At 47.3% G+C, this 26,875-nt stretch overlaps 1 protein-coding gene across 1 annotated transcript in view; it reads right to left on the minus strand.

Annotated features, from left to right (window-relative positions):
* Positions 1-1,231: 1,231 nt before the first annotated feature.
* Col6a3 (collagen type VI alpha 3 chain) overlaps positions 1,232-26,875 on the minus strand; it is a 79,227-nt gene continuing 53,583 nt past the window's right edge. Inside the window, exons 23-43 of the mRNA XM_032901603.1 lie at positions 24,577-24,612; positions 24,060-24,122; positions 23,240-23,302; positions 22,960-23,022; positions 21,483-21,545; positions 20,698-20,748; positions 20,580-20,615; positions 20,153-20,215; positions 19,207-19,269; positions 17,390-17,422; positions 17,270-17,306; positions 17,151-17,162; positions 16,568-17,061; positions 14,972-15,068; positions 13,756-14,454; positions 12,511-12,613; positions 10,526-11,349; positions 8,524-8,787; positions 7,343-7,441; positions 2,696-2,860; positions 1,232-1,980 (exon numbers count right to left, since the gene is read on the minus strand). Coding sequence (XP_032757494.1) covers positions 1,967-1,980; positions 2,696-2,860; positions 7,343-7,441; positions 8,524-8,787; positions 10,526-11,349; positions 12,511-12,613; positions 13,756-14,454; positions 14,972-15,068; positions 16,568-17,061; positions 17,151-17,162; positions 17,270-17,306; positions 17,390-17,422; positions 19,207-19,269; positions 20,153-20,215; positions 20,580-20,615; positions 20,698-20,748; positions 21,483-21,545; positions 22,960-23,022; positions 23,240-23,302; positions 24,060-24,122; positions 24,577-24,612 — 3,342 coding nt within the window. The 3' untranslated portion in view covers positions 1,232-1,966. The remainder of the gene's footprint in view (positions 1,981-2,695; positions 2,861-7,342; positions 7,442-8,523; positions 8,788-10,525; positions 11,350-12,510; positions 12,614-13,755; positions 14,455-14,971; positions 15,069-16,567; positions 17,062-17,150; positions 17,163-17,269; positions 17,307-17,389; positions 17,423-19,206; positions 19,270-20,152; positions 20,216-20,579; positions 20,616-20,697; positions 20,749-21,482; positions 21,546-22,959; positions 23,023-23,239; positions 23,303-24,059; positions 24,123-24,576; positions 24,613-26,875) is intronic.

The following is a 26,875-nucleotide window of genomic DNA, read 5'->3' on the forward strand; positions in this document are numbered from 1 at the left end:
GTGTGTGTGTGGTGTGTGTGTGTGTTGTTGGTGTTTGTGTGGGAGGGGTGTGTGGGGTGTGTGTGAGGTGTTTTAGTTGATGTGTTGTGTGTGTGTGTGTGTGTGTGTGTGTATATGTGGGTGTGTGTGTGTGTGGTGTGTAGTGTGTGGTGTGTGTATGTGTGTGTTTGTGTGTGTTTGTGGTGTGTGGTGTGTGTGTGTGTGGTGTGTGTGTGTGGTGTGTGTGTCTGTGTGTGTGTGTGTGTGTGTTTGTGGTGTCTGTGTGTGTGTGTGTGTGTGTGTGTGTGTGTGTGTGTGTGTGTGTGTGTGTGGTGTGTGTGTGTGTGTGTGTGTGTGTGTGTGTGTGTGTGTGTGTGTGTGTATGTGTGTGTGTGTGTATGTGTGTGTGGTGTGTGTGTATGTGTGTGTGTATGTATGTGTGTGGTATATGTGTATGTTGTGTGTTATGTGTGTGTGTGTTTGTGTGTGTGTGTATGTGTGGTATGTGTATGTGTGGTGTGTGTTTGTGTGTGTGTGGTGTGTGTGTATGTGTATGTGTGGTATGTGTATGTGTGTGTGTGTGCATGGGAAGGGGTGGGGGAAGATGAAGATTACTTCATTTTATTTTATGAATACTTTGCCTGCAGGTATGTCTATGTACTATGTGTATTCTTGGTGTCCCCAAAGACCAGAAGAAAGTATTCGGCTCCATTCCCAAGAACTGGAATTTCAGATGGTTGTGAGTGTCTCTGTGCTCTTAACCACTGAACCACCTCTCTAAGCCCAAGAGAAAGATTTCTAAAAGAAGGGGGAACACGGCAACAGCAAAGTATATTTTGTCTTAGAGATTCCAGGGAAGTAGTAGAGTCAAAGAGAACTATTCCATCCCAGTCATTGTTGGATAGCAACAATCTAGTTCCTAAGTTAAAAAATAGTCACTGTAAAGAGGCCAGAAGCTGAGGTTCTGGGGTCAACAAAAGTTAGAAGAGAGGATGAGTATCCTCTTTTGAGTCTCAAACTATCCAGGGCTCTCTAGAGTATATGGTGAGCCTGGCCCTGCTATATAACATCTCCTGGATCTTCCACAAAAGGGCCAACTCTACTGGCCTCCTGGGACACTGTCTTCTGTATGGTCCCATGGGGTCTTCTGTCCCTTTCAGTGAAACCAGAGTCTGGGCCTGAGCCAAGTTCTTGGCTTTGGTGGAATCCTGACAGTGGACTCTACAGAAACAAGAGCTAAGAACACCAAAACTCATGACACATTCAATATACTTTATTTAAAAGTTTCTTTGTATAAATTTCCTAAAAATTTTTAAACATTGAATCCCACCTCCAAGCTCCAAGACAACAGCATTGAAAAATAATCCACCTTAGAGGACCACCAAAAAGATTCTCCATTACGACTTTCCTTGAATTCTTTAATGGAGGCATTTGTCCCAGCGACGTGCACAGGAAAGGGGTCTGATTTCTTTTAATTAGATCATTTGTCAGAGGACTTAGAAGAATATTGCATCAAAGTCTAATCCAGGAAACTGGGGCCATGAGAAGGTTAGACTTTTGTTTCTCCATCTAAGCCATGCAACTACAGAGGAATGAACCAAGCAGAAATGTACAGAGTAGCTGTGAGGTCAAGGCTATGTTCTAGACACGGGGTTTGCCTGGCACGGGGGTAGCATGGAACTCCAGAGGGAATGTGAATTCATAGGAATGTTCACATAAACACCAGCAGTGGCTAGCTACTACACAATGGTCCAAGTATACGGTAGAACTGCCTGGAGACGGAGAGCAGGGTCCACAGACACGTTTAGCACCATATCGACAGGTCATGTGCAGAGGGTTTCCTCCCGAGGTTGAGTGTCAATCAAAGCATGAAAAGGCACCGTGCTGGGGCATCTACCCAGAGCTTCTATAAAAACCGAGTGAGAAATGGCTGCCTCCTCCTTCTCCCAGAGGTACGTGTTGCCCGAAGGCCTTGCTTAGGATCTCGTCAGACTGATAACTCTGGGTGTAGAAAGCGTTGAGTGTGGAGGGAAGGAAAGAAGAGTGGAGCGAGAGACAGAGGGAGAAGAAAAGAAGAGAGGTCAGTAGACATATAATACACTGTATTACCACAGCACAACCCCACGGCCTCCAGTCTGTACCCCTTCCTCACTGGTTCCTGTGATTCTTGTGGTTTGGGCTGTCTGAAACCTGATTACCCAGGCCTTGTGCCACTCATTGTTAATTGAATTGCTCACTACCATGGAGAGACTAGACAGCCCCAGGGTCAACATTACTTTTCACAGGAAGCAAAGCTATTTAAAAATGACTATATAAGTGTTTATCATTAGTCTTCTCTTGTTGATCATTATTCTATTCTAACAATCGTGTGTGCTGGGACACTTCTAAAGTGACAAGGATGTGCTAATGTTCCCGATGTGATTGGCCGTGTGTTTCCTAACTGCCATAGATACACTTAACGCTTTCAGGAAACAAATCGGTCATTCCAATCACTACTATTTCCTGTGGTTTCTTTTCATGTGTGTGTAAAATTGAAAACCTTATCTTTTTAATGGTCCAGTGGCCCATCTTATCTGAGGATGTGATTGAAGTGTCTTCAGGTTTTCCATAATCACTGTAACTCAGGCATTTCTCAGTGGTGAGGGCATTAACCCCATCTCTTCTCTTACACATAATAGAGAGATTTAAAAACCCAAGGGAGGGAGGGACCACTTACCAGGACTACACATCTTTTCACATTCTTCCTGTGAGTGGAATCTGTTCTCGTTGCCCCCGCAGCCTCCATACCAGAATCTCTTGCAACTTTTGCTCTCTAAGTCATAGTGCCATAGTAATTTGAAGTCCTCACAAGTCCCAGCATCTTTGGGCAGCTTACAGATATCTACAAGGTCAAGAGGAGAAAGGAACATCAGTCGGGCTGTGCCAACACCTCAGCCTTAAGACTCCATATTGGAGCCTGTGGTTGGATCTCAGTGCTACAGTAGAGAAGAATTTCCTGGTGGGAAGGGTTCGACCCACCCAAGCCTCCGTTACCTCATTACTCTACGGACATGGCAGGCAGTCTCAGGTTTGCAAAGAGTAAACAAAATCGCACCAAGCATTCTCAACTGTAGGCTGTCACTGAGTAACAAAAACAAAACGACTGACTTCTCCCCGTCTCACTCTCCAGGGCATCTGATCTCCAGCTCTTTCTGTGTGCACTGCCCAGAGAAGAAACTGGATTTCCAGACCACGGGCTCTTCTACTCCTTGGAAAATGGCATTAAATTCTGTTAGAATGTACTTCAAATGTAAGGCTATAGGTTTCACGAAGAATGTAGGTTGAAAAATGTATGTAGACTGTAAACGGGTGTTCCTTTTTGATAAAAATAAATATATACACTTTATTGTTTATGCTCTGTGTACGATATCATATCTCCTATAGCTAGAGTCATAGGTAGCTGTGCGCACCTTGACACAGGTGCTGGCACTGAACTCTGACCCCTGCAAGATCAGCACCACTCTAAACCGGTTATCAGGCCTTCTTGCCAGGCCCTCAACAGACGTTCTTTATGATAAGTGTGTTTGCACACACACACACACACACACACACACACACACGTGTGTGTAGCCAACTATTTTTCTGGCCTCTCACATAAAACTAACATGGAGATCAAACTCAGCAGATAGCAGAAATGCCCCAAGGCAAGACCGTGTGGGAGCTGGAAGCTTTTTTGTTTGCTCCAGTTAAAGGAAGTTCATGTTTTGAATACACGCTCCTGCTGGAGCCCAGCTGCAAAATAAGGCTACGTCCTCTAGATGCCTACAGAGGTAAATTTACAGTTTTCGAGCAGCAAGGCTTCCGTTTACAGAACTTTCTGGCAAACATCAGAGTTTGCTGGGAAACACGTGTGCATGTAAAATGTTTTAATCTCAAAGTCTGAAAGTCTAAGCCTTCTCTCAACAAAAGCTCGGGATCTGATAATCTGCATGTTTGTGGAAGCGGCTACCGATCTGACTCTCAGCTCTCCCTCACAAAGCACCCCTTCTTGCTTTCCCGAGTAAAATAAAACTGAAGGACTGGTTCGGTCTTCGCTAAGTGGCTTTAACAGGAGGTGCCCTTGATACTTAAAGGTGGCTGCATTGCGATATTTGAGAGCTCAGGGAAGCAAACGGTAGAGTGGAGATTTTAAGGAAGGTCTGCTTTGCTTTGGTTTTAAAAATACAAATTCTAGCCACTTCAAACGCAATGCTTCAAAGTCTAGAGTCTTGAAAGGCAAGTTATGGATGATGTCGGAGGTCTACGAGCAGAATCAACCTGCATCTGGAAGCAAGGTCGTATGGAAGCACAGTCCTCTCTCTACCAAAAGGAGACTTTAGATGGGGGACACGGAGTCAGACTCCTCTCCCCTCATGAGGCTGTGTCAAACAGACACGGACTTTCACCTGCATCCGCAGGTTGAATGCCTCACCTCCATCAACGGGAAGGAGAGATTTCAGATTTCACCCGCAACCAAATGCTTGGCAGCCATGATGAAAACATGGGTTCCAGTTAAAGACAAAACCAAAGTCACCCCCTCTTTGTCAGATGGTGTTACATGTCTGTGTAGAAAATCCTTCCCTAGTTCTGGAAGCAGCAACTCCATATTTAAAGACAGAACAGCCTGACCCAGATTTGGGTTTAAAGATTATATTGTTTACACTAACTAAACACTGTTTATACAGTTTCATCCTTCAGAGCCACAAATAAAGAAACGAGCCTATCCCTGAATCTTGCTCTCTAGGAGTTCCTCTAAGTCTCTCAATGAAACAAGAGTTTGCTGGAAATTTTACATTTTCCACACTCATAGAGGCAAAAGCTAAGAAGAGAGATGCAGACGAAACACACCTGTCCCTGTCTTTGAAGTGAAACATCTCCTTTGGCTGGTGTTTTTTTTTTTTTTTTCCTAAATTTACTTGTTATTACTGCGTGTGCACACAATCTAGGAGAGAGGGTCCGCCGTGGCGTGAGTATAGAAACCAAAGGAAAATATTGTGAAGTTGGTTCTCTCCTTCCACATTTACCTGGGTTCTGGGGGTCAAACTTGGGTTCTCAAGCTTACACCCTTAGTCCTTTACCACTGAGTGATCTCCCTGGCCCTGTGACAGGATCTTGAAGGAAAAATCCCAGAAACCCCAGCCACAGAGATGTGGCTTTCTTTTGAGGTCAGCGTTCATGTTGGGGTATTCTTACCATGGAAGCTTAAGAATAGCCCAGAATAGACTGTGAGCTACAGGGTAGCAGGAACTGATGAACAGTGGGATCTCCTCCTCCTCCTCCTCCTCTTCCTCCTCCTCCTCTTCCTCCTCCTCCTCTTCCTTCTCCTCCTCCTCTTCCTCCTCCTCCTCTTCTTCTTCCTCCCCCGCCCATCCTTCTCTTTCTCTTCTTCCTCCTCCTTCTCTTCCTCCTCCTTTTCTTCCTCCTTTCCCTTCCCCTTCCCAAGCAAACTCTCACTGCACCTACCTACTCCATTTTTCCAGTTTGCATTTACATCATAGCATTAAATTTCTTCAAGGCTTTTTATAGAATCTCTCAGTAGTCGCAGTTAATCATCGCCACCTGTACGGAGTCCTGCCCCAAACTTCTATTGAGAAAACTCCCTAGTCTTCAGCCAACCTTCTCAAAGGAAAGGCTTGAGACATTGGACACCATGCAGCCATCTGCTGTTAAGTGACTATGGTAGCTCTTCTGTGTAGCAAGTCACAAAGGCAGCTACAAATGCTGCTGATGAACGATGAATCACAGAAAGAAAGTGCGTAGTGAGGGGCATCCTGGCAACTCCAGACTAGCCAGAAAGCATCAGACCACCTCCCTGCTACACAGACTTGCTCTTTGAGGACTATGACAATACCATACCTAGATCCTCACAGGATTTCGAGTTCTCATGTTAGTAATGGCGCCTTTGGTGCCTAAGTCAAAACTATCCAGCACTGCATAGTCACTTCCTCAAAGCTAATTAGCCAAGCCTCCATTCTGCTAATTGACAGTGTAGTTTGAATATGAATCTCTCCTGCTGGCTCATATGTTTGAACATTTGGTCCCTGTACTGGCTAGTTTTGTGACAACTTGACACAAGCTAAAGTCATCTGAGAGGAGGGAATTCCAATTAAGAAAATGCCTCCATAAGATTGGGTTGTAGGCAGGTCTGTAGGGCACTTTCTTAATTACTGATTGATGGGAGGGCAATCCCATTATGGGTGGTACCATCCCTGAGCTGGTGGTTCTGTGTTTTATAAAAAAGCAGGCTGCACTTTGAAATAATACCATTCCATACATAAGGGAGCAAGCCAGTAAGCAGTACATCTCTCTAGTCTCTGAATCAGCTCCTGACTCCAGGTTCCTTCCCTGTTTGAGTTTCTGTTCTGATGTCCTTCAGTGATGAACAGTGATCTGGAAGTGTGAACCCAACAAACCCTTTCCTCTCCAAGTTGCTTTGGTCTTGGTGTTTCATCACAGCAACAGTAACCCAGCCTAAGACAGTCCCCAGTTGCTCAGGAAAGATTAGGAGGTGTGGTCTTGTTGGAGGAGGTGTGTCACAGGTGAGGCTTTAAAAGCCCCCCACCATCCCTCAGGAGTTCTAAGCCTCCTGCTTGGGGACCACGCTATGATCTCTCTGCTACTCCAGCTGCCTGCAGCTTGCCACCTCTGCTCCACCATCACGAACCCTTATTCCTCTGGAACTGTGACCCCCCAAATAAATTCTTTCTTCTATACGTTGCCTTGGTCATGACCAAGTGACCAGATGATAAGAGCATGTCTTATCATAGCAATAGAAAAGCAACTAATATGGGGGTGGGGTTTACAGGGGAGACTTGTATTCCAAGAACATAAATCTCGCCTGTCACTAACAGACACACTCTGTGCCCAGGTGCCTAGGAGAGTGGTATACAAAACCAAGCCAGGATGTGGTGTTTCCAGAACTGGGAATACATGGGAACCCACATGTTCTGTGGGATCCAATCTGTGTCTCCTAAGCAGTATTTTATAGATGATCTGGTGAGCGAATGAAACCCTTTGCAGCACCACAGACCACAAGTAACCCTAGCTAGTCTCAACATAACACAGAGGAAGTGACTAATGGAGCCTTGTCTAACAGCCATGGGTTCAGAAGCAGCTCCAGCCAGCTTCCTCTAACACTATTGGGACAAGCTTGGTTCCTCTGCTTTTGAAACGAGACTGTGTAGAGTGCGATGAAACCCAGCAGCTGAGGGCCCCTTTGGAACTTACCCCATGGAAGTCATGTGACTCAGTGTCAGACAGGTGACCTGGATTTCAAAGGGTTTGCGATTCTTGAGAGAATACTTTCTGAGGTCCATTAGGGGGGCCTACAACTGCCATGACTTACCTGTTTTAGTGAGAAACAGTGGCTCTGTGTTCACCATCAGGTTAATGGTTGAACTAGATGCTCGGTGTGCTGCCTGAAGAACTGGAGGCTGAGTTTTCTCTATAAGAAAAAAAAATCCAGGCAGCTAGTAGTCGACTCAGAAACTAAAAGGGCTGGGGAATGCTAAGCTTGCTTTCTGGATTAATCTCTTGGGTGATAGGTGCTATTGAAACGTAGGAGAGGTTTGAACTCACTGTAGATGCTTTAATATATTCTTCAATCCACCTGTTCATGGGTAGATGGGGGGGGGTCCTGATCTAGAAGAATGGCATCCTGAAGTTGGGTGGATCTTTTGGGCCCTCTAACCTAGGGCTACTGGTGTGCCTTCCTTTATTCAAGAATGGTTCCACTGTGTGAACCATGCTGAACTAAGGAGATGGCTCTGCCCACACTCTTGAGCAGAATAAAGAATAAAGCGGGGAGAACTCACATTGACTCAGAATGGAGAGAGACAGGAGTGGTTTGGAAGGTCTGGGTATGAAGGACATGGCAGTCACGTCCAGTCACTTGGGAAGTGAAATGGGAAGATCATCTGAACCCGAGGGTTCCAGGACGTGCTCAGCAACACAGAGACCATAGCTTAAAAACTTAAATTAAATTAAAAAGTAAGGAAGCAAGAAAGAGATTAGGAGGAACGGCCTGAGGAAAGTGTACAAGCCAGCCAAGGACAAGCAGGTAGGGCTGGGGAGAGAGAGTCTGCTAGCCTATCTTCCTTAGCTTCAGATGCCCCAAGACTCTCAAACTCTCCCTGGCTCCCCAAGGAGTCAGTTCTATTCACTGAACTGGAAACAGGAACCGGAAGTGGAAACAGAGATCCCACCATCTTCCTTGCCAGGATTCAGATCTCTGTTTCCTAGGTGCCACCTATATATGATAAGTTAAAGCAGAACAAATCTGGTCTCCCCTTTGAAGTGTCCCAGGAGCCAACGCTGAGGGCAATATGGCACAGAGAACACCCGCTCCCATGCTGTTGCTGTGGTTTCGATTCTCAGGATGTATGTACCTTAAGTACCAAAGACTGATGGATTCTCCTTAATTGTGTCTGTGTTTCAGAGTGGAGTCGAGGCATGATTGCTCGATATCCCATTTTGTATGCCATGTAGAAATCAAGAGCCAAGTGCTCTGAGATCATCAGTACTTACTCGTATTGAAACTCCCTTGGTAGATGGCTCTGACTTGAGACTGCAGGTAGGAGACCACTACAACATGGTACAGCTGTCCAGCCAGCAGGCCTCCGATGACACGGTCAGTGACAGTGAGGTTTTGTCTCAGAACCAAGGACTGGTCATGGGCCGAGGTTACAGTGAGGTCATAAAAATAGGAACTGGAAGGTTCAGGCCGCTCCCAGTGGAGTCTGGCACTGTTTTCGGTGACTTCAGAGACCTGAACTTCTCGGGACACTCTCGCTGAAAGATCAGAGTGCAGAGTTAAAAAAGTGAAACTCTTCACAACTGGAGCCCATGTGGGAGCATCAGAAGAGATCTGGGAGATGTTGGTGGATGGCTGGCCTGAAGCTTTCTGAGAAAGGGAACTAGTGTCCCATTCTCTAGTCACATCAGCCTGCCTGGCAAGTAACAGCATAGTGACTCAAAAGCGTCCTTACTCATCAACAAGGTACATAAGTAGCTACCTTCATTTTTCTATCAAAAGTCCCTGGTCAAGAAGATGCTTTGAAACGTAAGTTCCAGCATGCTAACAGGATGTTACAAGACCAGCTTTAGAATGGCAAAGGTGAAAATCATGGTGCTGTAGGCTATGCCAAGAATTAGCCCCCCATCTGCTCATAGGGTCAAGATAGTTTCTACTTTTGCCTGAGCACATATATTCTAGACTCATCTTCCTTTACAGATTGTGACATTCTGTAGAATCTCCCTACATCTTCTTAGAAAAGCTAACAGTTATACCCCTGGGTCTCATTAACTCCCCCACTTACTCACTCCCCCCCCCACACTAATAAAATCAGGAATGGGTTTTTTTTCTTGGGTCAGAATGAGTGTGCTGGTCAGCTTTGAGGAAGAGCTGAGTTTCTGGGGTGTAATTTCTCACTTTATTGAACTAATTAACCCCTGATTCTGCCACAATACCCAGTGTGGGGCCCCATTCTGTGACCATGTCCCTTTTGGAAGAAAGGAATAGATATTCACAGTACCAGCTTAGATCTTTCCATGCAGTATTAGAAGGGGAGAAAGTTTGGTTACAGAAAAACAAAAGGGAAGAAAGGAAGGAAGGCAGAAAGACAGAGGAAGGAAAGAAGGAAAGAAGAAAGGAAGGAAGAAAAAAGAAAGAAACAGGAAGGAAGGAAGGAAGAAAGGAAGGGAGAGAGAGAGAGAGAGAGAGAGAGAGAGAGAGAGAGAGAGAGAGAGAGAGAGAGAGAGAGAGAGATGTCACTCTGCTACCTAACCAAAACAAAACAGCAGGCTTCTCCTTTCTCTCTCACTCCAAGTCAGGAGCATCCAACCCAAGGCCCACATTCTATATGTGACCAAGGACAGCTATGGGTATGACCCAACATAAAATCATAAGCTTACCTAAAATATCATGAAACATTTCTTGTGTAACTCTATTACAGGGTTCTCAAGCTTGAACTCTGAGAGCGTCACAGGGCCTAGCCATGGACGGTGAGGCTCTGGGGCCCAGGAGAGAGCCTACTGTGCTGCAGTATAATTTTTATCTTTGCACCCACAGATGCTGCTTTTTGCAACAGAGACAATTGCATTGAGGAAATGCAGAGAACCTCTGATTGTGGGGTGCCCCACCCTAATTCACAACATCTAAAACGCAACCTCCTATACGAAAGGCTCAAGGAACATCATGGAAGATGGACAGAAATATTTCAAGAGCCAGAGAACCAGGACGGGACCCTATGGAGGAGAAGCTTCACCCAGGGAAGCAGGGCTGAACCTACAGAATGGAGTTATCTTCCTCAGGACCCCAGCATCCTTGAGAGGTTGTACGAGGGAAAACTGCTTTCTGATTCAGAGAAAAGCAGAAGCAATGTGTGCACAATCCTAGGCATGGCTAGCATCTCCTAAAGTCTATCGTGAAGCTACGTGCAGACTACCCTGTAAACCAGCTTCCAGGGCCCTGTCCTTGGAGTAGTCAATGTGAGCATAAAAGATGGTGTCTCTAACCAGGCTTTCTTACCCATGGGCTTAGTAGTGGCTGGCTTGGTGGCAGCTGGTTTGGCCTGTGGCCTGGGGGCCTCTGGCTTCGTAGCAACTGGCCTTACAGCAGCAGGGAGGGGTCTCGTTGCTGCGGGCTTTGATGCTGCTGCTGGCTTCGCTGCTGATGCAGGTCTGACTGTGGCTGTGTTTGTGGCCACAGGTTTGGCTGCCACAGGCTTGTTGGCAGAGGCTGGCTTCGCAGCAGCGACTGGTTTAGTAAGGACTGGCTGAGCTGGGGCTGGCTGAGCATGCACTGGTTGAGCAGGGGCTGGCTGAGCAGGGACTGCTGGCTTAACAGGGACTGGTTTAGCAGCAGCTGTCTGAGGAGGGGCTGGCTTAGCAGGGACTGGTTTAGCAGAAGCTGTCTGAGCTGAGGCTGGTTGAACGTGGACTGGTTGAGCAGGGGCTGGCTTAACAGGGACTGGTTTAGCAGCAGCTGTCTGAGGAGGGGCTGGCTTAGCAGCAGCTGTCTGAGGAGGGGCTGGCTTAGCAGCAGCTGTCTGAGGAGGGACTGGCTTAGCAGGGACTGGTTTAGCAGAAGCTGTCTGAGCTGAGGCTGATTGAACGTGGACTGGTTGAGCAGGGGCTGGCTGAGCATGGACTGGCTGAGGAGGCACTGACTTAGCAGAAGCTGGTTTGGCAGGGTCTGGCTTAGCAGGAACTGGCTGGGCAGGGGCTGGCCTAGCTGGGGCTGGCTTGGCAGGTGGCAGATTTACAATTGATGTTGGTTTGGTTGTTGTCACTGGCTTCATTGTGGTCACAACTTTGGATGTAAGACTCAAATTAACAGTATGTGGAGTGTTTCTGTTAAAAACAAATCAAACATTACCTGTATCCATACTTTTTCTTTTGCATGCTATGAAGAGTCATAGCCCTATGATCTACAGGAAATTTGCTGTATTAGCAGCATGAACATATTGGTTTCTGTAAACCTATAATATTCCATGTTCTACAACTCTTACTTTCAGAACCTGCCCCTAAGGAAATATTGAACAGAATATTAAAATAGAATGATTCAAAATGATTACATTGATTATACATAAATCTGATTTTCAATTTTCAATGGATAAGTAAAGGTGGAAAGTAAAAGGGAGGAAGAATAAATATTTAAACGGTGTTCTAATTTAAACAACCGAGTTAAGTATAACAAAAATCAGCACTGTTTGCTTGCACCATAAAGTATCTACTCCTTGCGTGGGGTGGCTCACGCGTGGAATCCTAACACATTGGAAAGATAAGACAGGAGAATCGCCACGAGTTTGAGACCAACCTGGGCCACCAAGTAAGTTCCAGGCCAACATGAATTACTCAGTAAGACCGTGTCTCAAAAAAAAAAGACAAAAAGAGAGGATAGAGACAGGGGAGAAAGGAATGCATAACGCAATATTGTCCCCAACTCTATTCACGCTGGCCATACTTCAAACTAGGCTCTGGGCATATAAGGTGTGGTTTAAAGTAACAATGTACTAGGCCTGGCTTAGATCTCAAGAGAACTGATATTTAGTCCTTTTCTCATGAGAAGCCTCCTGGTCAACTTGTGAATAAGCCCAGGCTAGGCCACTGGAAGATAAGAAATCATGTAGAGCAGAGATGAATCTTCCCACCTAAGACCAGGCTAGACTAGCCTGGCCATAGCTAAGAAATATACTATCACCAACATAAAGGAGGCCAGTAGAAAGACAGACAGACTGACTTGACAAGCAGACAGACTACACAGCTGAACCCAGTCAGTAATTTATAACCCACAGGATTTCAAATTATTCTTGTTTTAAGCCTCTAAATTCTGGGTATTTCATTACGTAGCAGAAGCTGACCAATACAAAAGGATGTTTAAGAGCTCACATTACTTAGAGAAGTCATATTTCAATATTTCAATGTCTCAGCCCATGAGCTGGGCGCTGGTTGGAGAGCCCCTACAGCTACTCTAGTTCTATGATATTCGGGATAACGATCATAACTACTTACATCTGTCTGTGACCAAACTTCACGCCATTCTTCACTGGTTGGTCCCCTTGGAACCAATCACACTGCTTCCTGAGATCTGGAGGCAGGTAAAATGCATTTCCACCTAGAGGGGGAAAAAAAAATCAAACTTCATGTGAATCATATGGAAATTGAAATTAGTGTTGATGAGTTAGTTACATAACTCCTTGGGTAATTCATTTAAAGGTAATATGTCCTCAGTGTGAGAAGGCAGACCAGGATTGAAACAAATGTTGCGTAGAGGGTAGAACAGGCTCCAGAGACTTGTCGAACGTCAAATTACTATCCAGTTATGTTCAGGGCTCTCTGAACGCTTTCTCAGGTGCACTCTCGCTTAATTGTCCTAAGGCAGAAGCGTGGATCCCTGGGTAAAGCTGAGGTTTCTCTTTGCTTCACATCTTCCCCTAAGTCTTTTGCAGGACAGGCCCTCATGATGTGAACACTATACTGTTCATGATCCTCAACTTTCTCCTGAGTGGGGACTACTCACGCTGTCTTATGTTCTATAGACCCTCCCTCGTTGGTTTCATATGAGACCTGAGCTCATTCACTGTGAACTATGTCAGGTCTGAACTATCCTCATGGAGAATACAGTCTCAACAGATCACAGGTATAGGGACAAAAGACCCATAAACCAATTAAAAGATGACCTAAGGCCAGTATCCAAAGGTGGGGACTATTGAAAACTAGTTCTTAAGATAACTGCCGAGCAGCTGCTGAAGAGAAAATAAGAGGCAGGGGGATTCTACTCAGGGGCAAGCATGGGTTTGGTAGTAAATCCCAAATCAATGCAAACTGTTCTAGAAGCTTTTCTCAGGCCCCCTGACAGGATAGGCTTCCTTATGGCACAACCAGCCTACTAGGTCATGCATAGTCACTGTGCGTTTGGTCCATTTGCAAACCTAGTCGTGGACTCTTTGGGACAGCATCAGCGCTTTACGGATAGAAAGCATCAGTCAAACGGGCATATGTGAACAAAGGAGGACTAGCAATTTGTCTGTGTGTGCCTGGTTGACTTTAGCTCCTAAGTCAAGGCGCAGGGTAGGCACGTGTGTGTGTGTGTGTGTGTGTGTGTGTGTGTGTGTGTGTGTGTGTGTGTTGGATGAATGAACAGATCACACCAGCACAGAATGTATTTTCTATGACTGTTCACCCAGCCTTGTGACCTGAGAGTAAGAGTCAGAATAAAGCCATAGACAGAACACACTAAGTGTGGCCCATACTTACTGCCGACAAAGGACGGGAGCAGCCTTCCAAAGCGCATCAGAGGCTCCTCGTTGAGCTCAGTTGATTTGTCCATGAATTTGAAGAAGACATCATTGGGCTCACTGGCAAAACTGTAGACCTCCTTGACGTTCACCTTCCTGCCAATGCCCAGAACCACGAAGAAGTAACCCTTGCACTTGGCCTGGAGGATGGCTCTCTGGGCCTCCTCCAGCTGCTGCCTCGGTATCTCCCCGGTCAGCATCAGCACCACAATTTTGAGGTCCCGTGGGTTTGGAGCACTTTCAAAGATGTTCTCTATAGTGTATTCAATGGCATTGCCCAGGTCCATGGTTCCCTGAAGTTGGGTCATCCTCCGGCTAAGGAAGTCTAGCAGCTTTTCCTTGGCACCATAGTCTGTCAGTGAGAACTCCACCTTCACAGGCGGCACGCTGGTGTTGTCCACGGACTCATAGGTGGCCTGCTGCACAACAGCCACCCTGGCAAAGTGCTGGGAAGCCTTGGGGTCTGGGCTCAGGTCCAGCTGTCTGACCATATAGCTTATGTACTTCTTCATCTCGTTGAACTGGAACAGAGTGGTAGCCTCTGAACTGTCCAAGATGAAAGCCAAGTCTATGTCCACATCGCTGCCTGCTGCCCTCCGGTCCCTGAAGGAAGGCCTCCAGTTGCCGAATCCACAAGATGGGTCAATATTGCAAATGTCTGGGGAAAAAGCACAGTGGCCCATTACCAAGTGGTCCTAGCAGCATCCCAACTTTCTGGGAGTCAGGTGACGATAGTCATCACAGGAAATAGGAACTTCGCAGGGAAAAAAAGGATGCATACCTAAAATCCACACACTTGGGAGGCAAAGGCAGGAGAATCACCAGTTTGAGGTAGAGTACGATATATACTTAGACTATGCCTCACTGCCTTAGTTGTACCCAGATCTCAGTTTCTGTCCCCTCATCTCACTAGATGAGACTTGTCAATGACATAGTCTTCTTAGTGCTCCATGAGGCTAAAACATTAATGTCACTTGCTGCGCCTTAAAGATAGATGTTCTAAAAGAACTTCTGAGACCCTTGAGTGCCCTTGAGTGGTGCTTACATTAGTAACCACACTGAGCCTTGAGTCTTAATTTAACATTATCACTCTTCATTCAAGTGTTCCTCTGTAGTCACAACTTTAGTGGCCATGGCTGGACAGATCCCCATGCTCTGAGAGATGAACAGCTTACCCAAGCAAACGTGGCAGGTGAGGACGTTCTTCAGGAAGTCTCTGAGATCCCTCCTTGCAGGCAGAACCAGGGCATGTCCTACGGCTGTGTTATTGATCTGGTTTAGGCAAAGGGAGATGTCAGGATGCACATAGGCGAAAGGAGCCATTATGAAAACAGAGTAGTAACAGGACAAAATCAATGAGATAAACTGCCCGTGACATAGCATCCTATTATTTGGACTCTGGTTGCTCAGATGATTAATTAGACACTAGACAAAGTGTGTGGTTTGCCTGTGATGAACAGTGGGGGCTAAAATACTATGGTGGTGGTTTTAGCAGTGGTAGCAAACACTAATCCGCCCCCTCCCTTCTCTCTCCAGGTTAGACAGTTACAAGGCAAACAAGAATAGCCCTTCTTGGAGATGAAAGCATCGTGCCCATCACAGCAGTGGGCATGTGGCATCCAAGTACTGCGTAATTAATGTGAATTGCCAAGGGGATTCCTTTCTGATTTGTAGAGTTACATGTGCTTCTGGGTCCTTCGGCTCACGCAAAATAAAATGAACAAAAATCTTCCCTCACAAGAACTCACGGCCAGAAGCCCAAGTTTAACACTGAACTCCAAACCCAGTGTCTGATCCCAAACCAGGCCGCAGTTTGGCAGAGTAAACACTGAGGGACAGTGGCACTGAGCAAGCCATAGCTTGCTGACACAGAAAGCGGTGACCCCAACTGGCAAGGCACAGAGCCCAGATCACACGGCCTCACCTCACAAGAGAGAATCCCAAGATACAGAAAGGTGGCAAAAGGGACTAAGGACACCTAATTCTGGTCAGGGGTTCCTGTCCTTTGTATCTATTGTCCATGTCTCTTGACTAGTGTCACTAGAAGTGACCCTGAATATACTACTGGTCAGTTACAATTAAAGATATACAGGTGGGAACAGGATGTATCCTCTTCATAGACTGGCCAGGAGAGCTAGCTAAGAAAAGGTTTACACAGTGTGGGGTTGGGAGGGTCCTGAGGCCACTCATATTTTGAGGACCTCACTGAGAAGCTATAGGTCCTAATGGCCAGCTCTGGGAGAGTCTCCTCCAGAACAGAGTGGGGTAAGCTCTACCCTGTATATGAGCCTCAGAATCTAGTGGCCCAGCAGCTTCTCCATTCTTGAGACCTTCACTAACTCCAAGATCTTCTAACCCATAAGGTAAAAATGAATAAAAGGTTTAGCAACATGTTATAGGAAGTCAGGGTAGGGTCATATAAAACTCAAATTGAGCCACTTGGTGAGGAGCCAGAATTGTCCAACTCCACTGAGAGACAGAGTCCACCCACACCAACAACCTCTACTTGGCCAGCAAGAACATAGAGCCTTGCTACCTAGCCAGAGCTACCACCATGTATGGTGGGATCTGGAAAGAGTAAGTTACAGTCCTCCAGATGTTGGTGCAGATGCTGAGGTCATAGGCTGCCCTAGACACCTCACAAGAGGTCTTGATCATCCCAGCCCACTCAGACCTTTCAGAAGCCAACAGACACAAATTCTACTTAGAGAACATGACATTCCTTAGAGTTTTCTCAAAGATGAGAGGGAGCCAAAGCATGGAGCACAGACCTGCAAGGCATTGGTGAGCTCTCGGTCCTCCTGGCTTATAAGGAACAAAGGTGTGATCCCTGCATCTGAAAGCTTGAGCACAGCCTCTCGGAGCTGAGGGGATGGTTTTGTGGGCTGATTGCTGAAGAAAATGGCCACTTTCCTCATCAGGAATCCATTCCTCACACGTTTGAAGGTATTCCTGGCCACGAATGACATTGCGGTCTCCAGGCTTGGTTGCTTAGATGTCAAGGCCACTTGGAGATTCTGAATACTGTCTAAGAGGGCAGACTTCTTCTTGGAGTCAGCAAACCGGATCTCTGTGGTCACCTCATTGTTATAGGTGACCACAGCCACTCGGGCACCTCTCGGACAGTTGCTCTCTGCAATGGTCAGATCTCCCACAATGCTCAGAAGCACTTCTCGCATCCGGCTGAAGGTATCCTGAGTTACCCCCCCAGAGGTATCCAGGGCAAAGGCAAGTTCTGTTGGGAATACAGGGCACTCCAGGGGCCCTGTGGAAAATGAGGGTTTCAGAGATAAGCCCTACTCACCGCAGAGGATCCGTCTCTCCTCAGAAGAATGTGAAGTCACCAATACTCACCATAGCAGCAAGCTATAAAGGAGACAAAGAGAAGAGAGGATGAAAGCCAGGTCCACAGGGTGAGAATGGTGAAGGTAAAAGCATGATGTGCCACAGGCAACAGAGAAGCGAGTACTTACGGCATTTGTCTCTGATGCTTTGGATGAGGGCACATTGCTGTGGAGGAAATCAAAGTGTTAGGAAGAGCAGGTGACAGGCATGTAAGACAACAGCTCACTCCGGACACACACACTACTTACATCAACGGAGTCTCCTCGGTTGCCCCTGTGACCCTGTAAAACCAAGCAACAGAAGTCTGAGAGAGGAAGCATATGGTGTGGTAGAGAAGGGAAAAGGAATGGAAGAAGAGGGTGGGCACCATCTAATCACATGGGCACAGGTCGGAGATGTCCAAGTAGAATCCAATGGCCTATACAATGAATGTGTGTTAAGTATTTTAATAAGGAGCTGGCTGGAGAGATGGCTCAGCGGTTAAGAGCACTGGCTGTTCTTCCAGAGGTTCTGAGTTCAATTCCCAGCAATCACATGGTGGCTCACAACCATCTGTAATGGGATCCGATGCCCTCTTCTGGTGTGTCTGAAGACAGCTACAGTGTACTTGTACACATAACATAAATAAGTAATTTTTTTAAAAAAATAAAGAAAAGAATTATAATAAAGAGAAAAATAAAGAAACCAAAGGCCATTCTTCAGCCATAGGAACTGAATGGGAAGTAATAGATACCCAACAGACACTGCCTAGCCTTGAGCTTCCATAGCCCCTCTGTCTAAATTGGATTCCACCGCTGGAGCAGAGGAAACACACTTTTGAAGACAAAGTGTTCTCCCTAGGAGATGATCTCGCTCTGAGAAACTCCACTCCTTCTATCTGGTAGCCCCTTATTTACTCCTGTAACTCATGACTCTAACCACAACCACTTGGGTCCCTCTCAACTGCTATGGGCAATAAAAGCAGCTTCGCCTGAGGACACAGTTTCCTTTAGGATGCTGGATCTGCACAGCCTGCCCCTGAGCAAGCATAGGTAAGGAATTATCACATTGTCCCCTCCATGTCAAAAGTAGCTCATCCCCTAGACTCTAGGCCCAGACTCATGACAGTCCTCTGGGTTTTGTCCCCATGTTTTGTCAACCTGATGGTCAAGCTTTGGGGCTACTTGGCTGGTTCCCCCTGAAGCAGTTTCTCTTGGCTAGTACCCTGAAATAACTGGCATAACACACCCCATTATTTGTGTCCCCCTTCAGTCTGCCTTCATCACATTCAAAGGCTCAGCCCTCTTCCCGTGCCTTCAAGGAACCACAATCCCTCAAATCCTCCATGTAGGAGAGGTTGGCCCACTCCTGGTTTGTCTTGTCTGTTCCTCCTTGAACCTCATGCATTTCAGTAGAGGGGCAAACCAAATACAGAAAGAGTAGTATCTGTGACAAAGATTCCTCCTGGGCTCTGGGCAAAGCATGACTGATGGATTTTAAACACTGACTCCGTGGCTCGTCGTAGGAATTTGATAAACGAAGAAAGTGCTCCCCAAACCCAGATTTGGTCTAGCGCTGCAACGTCTACACAATACAATCGTATTGCAACTTGCTCTCTCTGAACAAACCTATAGTGAGAAGTTATAAAGGCAAATATTATAATATTCTCCAGATCACAAAGTAACATATAAACTGTAGTTATAGCTCAATGGGAGAGTGGGAATGGGGCCTTCCTTGGGTTCAATGTCTAGTACCACAAAAAAAAAAAATCTGTTTATTTTCTTGATTATGGTTCTAGGGACAAAAATTCAGAACCTTGTTCATGACAGGTACATGCTCTCTGCCTCTGAGCTACATTCCCAGCCCCCATAAAACATTTTTCCAAGCTTCTTATTTCAAAACTCATGTATGCTTTTATCCATTGCTGTGTCAGAAGGTAGTAAGTTTAGTAAACAGATAACACGTATGCAGGGAACTGTAACGAAGAAAGAAGAGGGTTGGAAGTTTTCAGAGATTAGATGTAAGGCACCCATCATGCTTCCCTCTAAACATTTAGTGACTTGTTAGCGATTGGGTGGATACTTACAGATGGTCCTGGGTAGCCAGGGTCTCCCTTCTGCCCAACTACTCCTGGAGGTCCTGAATTTCCCTAGAGGAGGTAAAGGATGGGACATTCTTAGCTCCTGCAGGGGGAATAGTGGTAGAAGGAATCCATTTCAAACTACCCATCACTATGAGAAGTCTTCAAAATTCAGGGGTACGGATAAAGGACCCCAACAAGCTTCTTTGAGTCTCCACACTGTACAGTCTGGCAGGCTCGGGTAAGATAGATGGTTGCCCCAAAACCATCACTAAAATCCTTCTGAATGTCCAAGAGAATTGGTAACTGCCAATCAGCTAGATAACTGCTCACAGATACCACTAGCCCATTTCAAAATGATCTAGATGGACTGTCTTTACTGATCAAATTCACTGTGTCATTATTGTTATTAACCCTATTCCTGGCTGAAAACAACTAGACTGTGAATTGAGATTCTGTCCGATTAATGTTGGAGGAGAAGTGAATGATCATTGAAGAGAGAAATTTCGAGTCAACAGTGGTTAAAGTAAGAAGGGTCTTACCAACCAGGGAATGAGGAGACTATAGCCCATGCATGGTTCACCTTGGAGGCTACAGGCTTCCTAAGAAGGCCTTATTGAGCTCTGATTCCTCACATCTAAATAGTCATGACACCATGCAACCCAAGACCTAAGCCTCCCTGGCACCATGAAGGGGCAATCCGTGGGCTAGTGACTTTTGAGACATGCTGGAGGAAGGGTTCTCGGGCCCTCCCCACAGTAGGTCATGGCTGAAGGAAGACAGGTGTAGAACACAGCTCTCACAGACTACGAGGACATTGGTTTGAAACTTGGAATTCCCTTCTACCACGTGGTCTGTCACTGATCAGGCTGAGAAAGAAGTCTCAGCCTCCTTGACACTGCCATATGCCTGCTCATTCCCACTCACCACAGCAAGGCCTGGGCGAACTTACCCTTCGACCTCTGATGCCTTTGGGTCCTGGTGGTCCATCTGCCCCTGGCTCACCAGGGGTACCCTGGGAAGAGAGCCAAGAAGTGACACATCAAGGTCTTCAAGAGAAGGTCCTGCACATCTATAAACAGCCCCAGTGTATCAGTGCCATTTACAGACAGCCTAGGTTTATGTCATCACTGGCATTACTGCCAAATGGGTTGTGGCATTTACAGGTCTCAGATTCTTCCACTGTCCTTGTAGCCTCAAGCGCCATGGACAGCAAGCACTGCCAACTCCATCCACACAGCATCTGGAGAGCTCAGAGACTTCCTCAGCATGGCCCTGTCATGAGTGGCTGACCCAAGACTGAAGCTGAGGTACTCTGACTTCAGCTCACAGGAATGCTCAGGTATACCCAGAAACACTTTAGACGCCCTATTACTCACCTTTGGTCCAGGATACCCAGGGAAGCCTCTCTCTCCCTGTAAAAGACAAGGTGTCAGAAGCCATCCTTGGTGACTCTCAACGATGGGGACATCTCTAGAAGCTTCAACAGATACGTACTTTTTTTCCTCTGCGTCCTTCACTGCCAACCCCATCTCTCCCGTCATCTCCCTAAGAGGAAAAGAGAGGCCGTTACTGCAAGCCATTGCATCAGGCACTTGACGGCTACCACATCACACCATGCCCTCAACAGAGGGGGAGTGCATGAGTGTTCTGGGACCAAAGGGCAAGCAGAAGCAGCCTTCCATCTCTGTGCCCTCCTCCACAGGTGTGAGAAAAGTCGTGTTCAGAGAGATACTCAGATCTATGTGAGCATTATCTATAGTCTCCCTCTACACAGGAATTCTGACCTTATCCTCACAGACATCCTGAGTCTCCTGTGTGTAGCTCTCACTCTCTGGTCACCAAGCCCTTCCTGTCCTAGCCTGCCACCCTTTCCAGACAGCCCTCCTCCAAACGCCTGGGCTCTGTTATCCCGAGCCCTGCGCCCACGTCATGTGATGCATTCAGAGTGAATGCTGCTAGCTGTCCTACAACGGGAGGAGCATGTTAGGAAGACATATCGGTATTTTAAAGCTCGGGATGATAAATGATCTGGTGTCCTTTTACAGAGTCTTCTTGAAGAGTGACTCATTTTAGGAAAACTCCCAACAGCCTATAGACTTCCTTTTCGCTCGTGAGGCTGCCAGGGAAATAAAACTCATTTTAAAATGAGCAACTTTCACCGTTTCAGCTGTAGTCCTATAATCCAAGCAGGGTTCAATCACAAACCTCTTCAGGTCTAAGATGCTTTCCGCATCCTTCATCCCAGTCAGTGAGCCCCACAGGGCACTGGGTGGCCTTACCGTCTCCCCGCGAGGTCCACGGTTTCCAGTGCCTCCCTTCGGCCCTGGCTCTCCTGGCTCACCCTACATGGGGAGAACAAAGTTGACACACTGAGCGGAAGCATCTCATGGGGAACCAAGCCCCACAGTTGCTGTACTGAGGTTGGGGGTAGTGATGTCCGGCGGAGGGTGCCACCTACTTAGCCTTTTAGGTTTCTGTGAAACCAGATTTTAATTGTAATAAGCCAGGCACAGCCAGACAAGTGCCACGTGCTGCTTCATGTGACGTCATGATAGAGTGGACACCCATGATTGGTCGGGACAGAGTATTGTGGGACAGAGCATAACTGTATAACATGTACCAACATGCAGTTTAGGCAAGAGGAGAATGATCTGGTGGGCACCGTGGGATGACTAATTGACAACAATTACATATTCAGAAGAGAGAGTTTCAAGTGCCCCCAAGACAAAGAGATGCCCATTTCTCTGACCTTTCCATTATATGTATGTATGAAATTATCACATTGTGCCCTATAAATCGGTACTGTTATATACATATTTTTTAAAAATGCTAAATGCAGGGGCTGGCAAAATGGCTCAGGAAGTAAGAAATGCTTTTGCTGCCAAGCCTGACAATCAGGGTTCAACCCCCAAATCCCATGTGATGCAAAAAAGAGAACCAAATCCCACCAAACTATCCAATGATTTTTACATACCTAGTATGGTATACACATAACCACACACATAATAGATAGATAGATAGATAGATAGATAGATAGATAGATAGATAGATAAATTATTTGAAAACTTGTTAAAACTCCAATAATAAACAATGACTAAACAATATTATTATAAACAATAATAAATAATGACTATATTTGTGTACGTGCATGTGTGTGTGTGCCTGTCTGTGTGTGTGTCCCTGTGTGTGTGCATATGTGTGTGCGTGCATTCATGTGTGTGTGCATGTGTGTGCGTGCATGTGTGTGTGTGTGCCTGTGTGTGTGTGTACCTGTGTGTGTGTGCCTGTGTGTGTGCCTGTGTGTGTGTGTGCCTGTCTGTGTGTGCCTGTGTGTGTGTGTGTGTGATCTCACCATGTGGACTAGGCTGGCCTCAGACTTAGAGTAATCCTCCTGCCCCAAGTTCCCACCAAGTCTGAGCCACCACAGGTGCCTCTGTATGTACCTTTTCTCTTTGTTTCATCTGGGGAGGGTGTATTGAGACATCAGTCTCAGCCGTCCTGGAACTCAGTATGTAGTCTACTTTTGGTCTCAGATTCACTGAGAATCACCTACCTCTGCCTTCCAAGTACTGGGATTAAAGGCGTGGGCCGCCATTAATTGTAACATACATGTGTGAACAGTGGAGAAAATTGGGGTCGTGTCTGTAACCACTGGTGCACGGGGCTCAGGCTGAAGGGGAAGGAGCAGCGAGAGGGCAGGCAGCAGGGAGGTGGCAGCACCCAGTTCAGCAAAGCCCTCCTGTTCCCCAGACAAACCTTCCTCCCCAGCGGACCAGTTCTTCCACGTTCTCCAGGAGCCCCAGCCGTACCTCCGCCTCCCTGCAAGGCAAGGAGGGGGTGTCCATGAAGCAACAGCTGTCCAGACCAACTGTCCCCAGTCAGAGGCCAGTCCCACCCACAAATCCCAAGCACTTAATGACACCCAGCGCTGCACACTTAAGCCCACAGAGTCACGAGCGGCTCCTGCAGACTCCACACCACCAGCTACCCCGACTCTACAGCCAGTACGCTCTGGTTGCCACACTCAGACGCTTACCCGAGGTCCGGGAATTCCTTGTTCCCCAATCAGGCCTGGGGGACCAGTGGGACCAGGTGGGCCCTGGGGAGTGAAAGGTCACAGGTGAGTGCAGTTGATCTGAGTCTCAGTAACCAGAGTTACCCAAAATGCCAAGCAACCAGTGAGTGAAAAGGCTCTTCTTCATCTGTGTGATGGAATATTACTCAGCCAGTGAAAGGAATACAATTGTGTCAGGTGCTATCATCTGTCGGGAGTTCAGAAAACTATACTAGAAGAAAAAGCCAAACATAAAACCCACCTACGGATACCGTTTACATGAAATGCCCAGAAGAGGCAAAATTCATGAAGACAGGAGGACCAGTGTTTGCCAGAGGTGGGGAGCACAAGGATTGGGGGTAACAGGGGGTGGGGAAGGGCAATAAAGATGAAGGGCAGAAAGGATCAGCTGCAGCTTGGGTGGGGCAATAGAGGTAGAGGGCAATGGGGGTGGAGGCAATGGGGTGGAGGGCAATGGGGTTGAAGGTCACGGAGTTAGGGTGACAGGTGTGGGGATCTATAAGGGTGAGGGAGATGTGGGAATGACAGAGGTGGAGGACAACAGTTTGGGGTTGACAGGGGCGGGCACAAAGGTAGAGTGCAATGGAAAGTGACTGTACAATGCCTCCTTGGGGGTTAATAAAACATTTTCAAATCATTACACAATACAGCAAATGCTCTGGTGCTATGGAACTGTTACGAGAGGCAGAATCCATGTCACGTGACCATCACCTTAGTTTTTAGACAAAGCAACAAGGGTCTGGGAGATACTACAAGGGATGGGTCATGCCAGGGTACTGACCTGTGAACCTCTGGTACCCTGTTCTCCTTCAAAGCCTGGCTGGCCAGGACCGCCTCTGTTGCCCTTGGAAACAAGACAAGCAGGTAAACAAAACCAGCTCTCTGCTCTGGACTGGGGAAAGGGTACGGATGGTGGTAGTGTGGGCAAAAACCTCACACAGGGCAGTAGACCGCCTCTCTGAGACTGTTCCATGGGACAGCTTTAATAAATAAGGATATTTGGGGCCAAATCCCCTCTGACACAGGCAAGATGACCAGAGACATGGACACACCTGGCAGAGGGCTGCCCAGACCTCTGCCTGTCAGCCTTTTCCCTCCCCTCCTCCCACTCCAGAATCCACATGAAATGCCTATCATAGAGGAGGCTGAGTTTGGGAGAATGGTAGAGAAAAGGGGAGGGGGTTCTGTAAGCTGTTGGTCAGGGACAATATCTTAATCCCCTGGCTGACTGCATCCAGGAGACTCCTGGAAGTCAAGGTAAGAGACAAGAGACATTCCAAGCCAGTCCAGTGGCCTACCTTAGCTCCTGCAGGCCCCCTTCGGCCAAAGCCACCCTGTGGAAAAAGGCACATGACTTGAGGGGGTGATGCGGATGCCAAATCCTGACACATGTATCCACTCATTGGAGTGCCAACTCCATGCCAGAAACTGGTCCCTACACCTCAGAGGCTGGTCTGCTCACCCGTCCTCCTCAACCCCTCCTCCCCAGTCCCCAGTAGTTTCTACTTCTAGGCTGTGCCTGCAAGTTACTCCAAGGAACGGTTGGGAATGACTTCTGACCTGCCAAGGAAAATAATGGCTTCTGACTGCAGAATCCCAGCCAGTTCCCAGAGAAGAATGAGAAACGGGAGTGAGAATCTGCCCATGGCTCTAACTCGGCAGAGTCGAGATGCTTCACTGCGGTGAAGGGAGTCCCGGGCTCTCAACCCTCCCAGCCAAATGCAACAAGAGCAGCCCCAGTGCACACACGTGAACCTGAAAGCTGGGCTCATGTCTTGGCAGAGGTGAGCCTTGGTTTGAAAATGTGAGGCTGCTGCAGAAGGACCCAGGGATTCCCCACCTCATGAATACTCCAGCGGAGAGTTGGGGGAGGGATCTGCAGGTACTAAGCTGTCTCTGCAAGGCCAGGGGCTTGGTCGACCTAGGAGTCACATTCTCTACCCCAAGAGGGATCAGCCCAGCAATTGGCCACTCTGCAGTCAGTACAGTGCTGCCCTCCTTCCTGGGGTCAGTGTGATGCTGCCCTCCTCCCTGGGGTTGGTGTGAATATGAGAGCTGCTCTTGTCCTGCACAGAGAAGCAAGCCAGCCCTGCTCCTCCCTAAGGAACATGCGAATCCCACCCCATTGCCCACTGGCAGCCTGCAGAGCCCAGAAGAGGCAGCCAAGAAGCGCTCTAACACCCTGGAGCACATCTCATTTGTGTCTGGCATAGCAGAGTCCTCCAGGAAGGGACAAAAGGCCTCTCTGTTGGTCCTCACCCTGAGGCAAACTTACTGTGCTGTATCTCTTGCCACTTAGGGAGCCCCTAATTGAAACTAAAAGAGGCTCTGATTCCAACAGGAGTTTCTGCCTCACGCACAGTAGCGAATATGACCGTCCTCACAGCTGGACTCTCAGTCATGTCCTAAGACCGTTTTGAGAGCTGTGTCACAAACACGTATAGAATAGTTCTTGTCTCTGTGTGGCTCAATCATATTAATCTACCACCACTCCCACACTTTGACATGAGTGCAGAGGACCAGTCTCAAGCCTATTTAGTAAGCATTTGGCTGACAGAGCTAGGCTAGCTAGCTCTCCAGTCTAATGTTCAAACTTTTGAAGGTAACAATTTACTTTTTGTTTTTCAAAAGTTAGAAGTCATTTGAGTACAAGGGAGTCACTCCCCTCCCTAGGATGCCCCGTATCTCAAGAACTCTCTGTGGTGGTCAGCCACGGAGCCCAGCAATGCTGAGGACCCTGTCCTGAGCTGTCCACCCCTATCCCCCATGCTTTCTGCTCTGTTCATTTCTGAGCAGTGACCCATCCTGGTCACCCACTAACTTCCTGAACTCTGCTAAGGATTGTACCTGCCTGGCCTCTTCTTCCATCTACTAGGACCCTGCTCTCTGCTCTCCTGGGCCCTGACAGCCTTCAAGAGGCTTCACAAAGGTTATGGACTTCACCTTGGCTTCCGCATTCCTTCAGTGAGTACAGAAGAAGTTATTCAGAGACATGCGTTCCAGAATGTATTGGAAACACAAACGCTAAGTCACGCTGTGCCTAAGTTTCCTTCTGTGAGTGGCACAAATATAGAAGCAGTGATGGGGGCCACAAGCATCTGCTTCTTCAGCCTCTTCCCCATGTCCCCCCTCAGCCAGCATTAGTGTTTCCACTGATGTTTAACTACTTAGTGGGGAAAGGATAAAGGACTAAAGGAGGGAGAAAAGACTGAGGGAAGGCAAGTAATGGGTGACGGTGACGGAAGAAGCTAAGAATGAAAATGTCCTATCAGCAACAGATGTGGTGTACAGATCCTCATCTTGCCTTCCACCTTCCTCCACGGGAAGACAAACATGAAAGCCCTTGCTAGCTACCCATGCCATGTTCTGGGGCCTCCCTGAACCCTTCAGAATTGTGAGCCAGTAAACAGTCTAGGGTAGCAACGTTGAGTCAGAAGCAAAAATCTACTTGTTCTATATTGAAGCAAACGGTCTTGCTTTTAGTACTGTGTCTGTATAGCACAAAACAGGCAGATGGGTAGTTTCAGGAATAGCTCCACATCCCCCAGTAGGGAGCTGTACCATAGCAGAGTGCCAGGCACTATGTCAGGCACCAAT

This window comes from Rattus rattus, chromosome 4, assembly GCF_011064425.1.
Source record: "Rattus rattus isolate New Zealand chromosome 4, Rrattus_CSIRO_v1, whole genome shotgun sequence".
Lineage (NCBI taxonomy): Eukaryota > Metazoa > Chordata > Mammalia > Rodentia > Muridae > Rattus > Rattus rattus.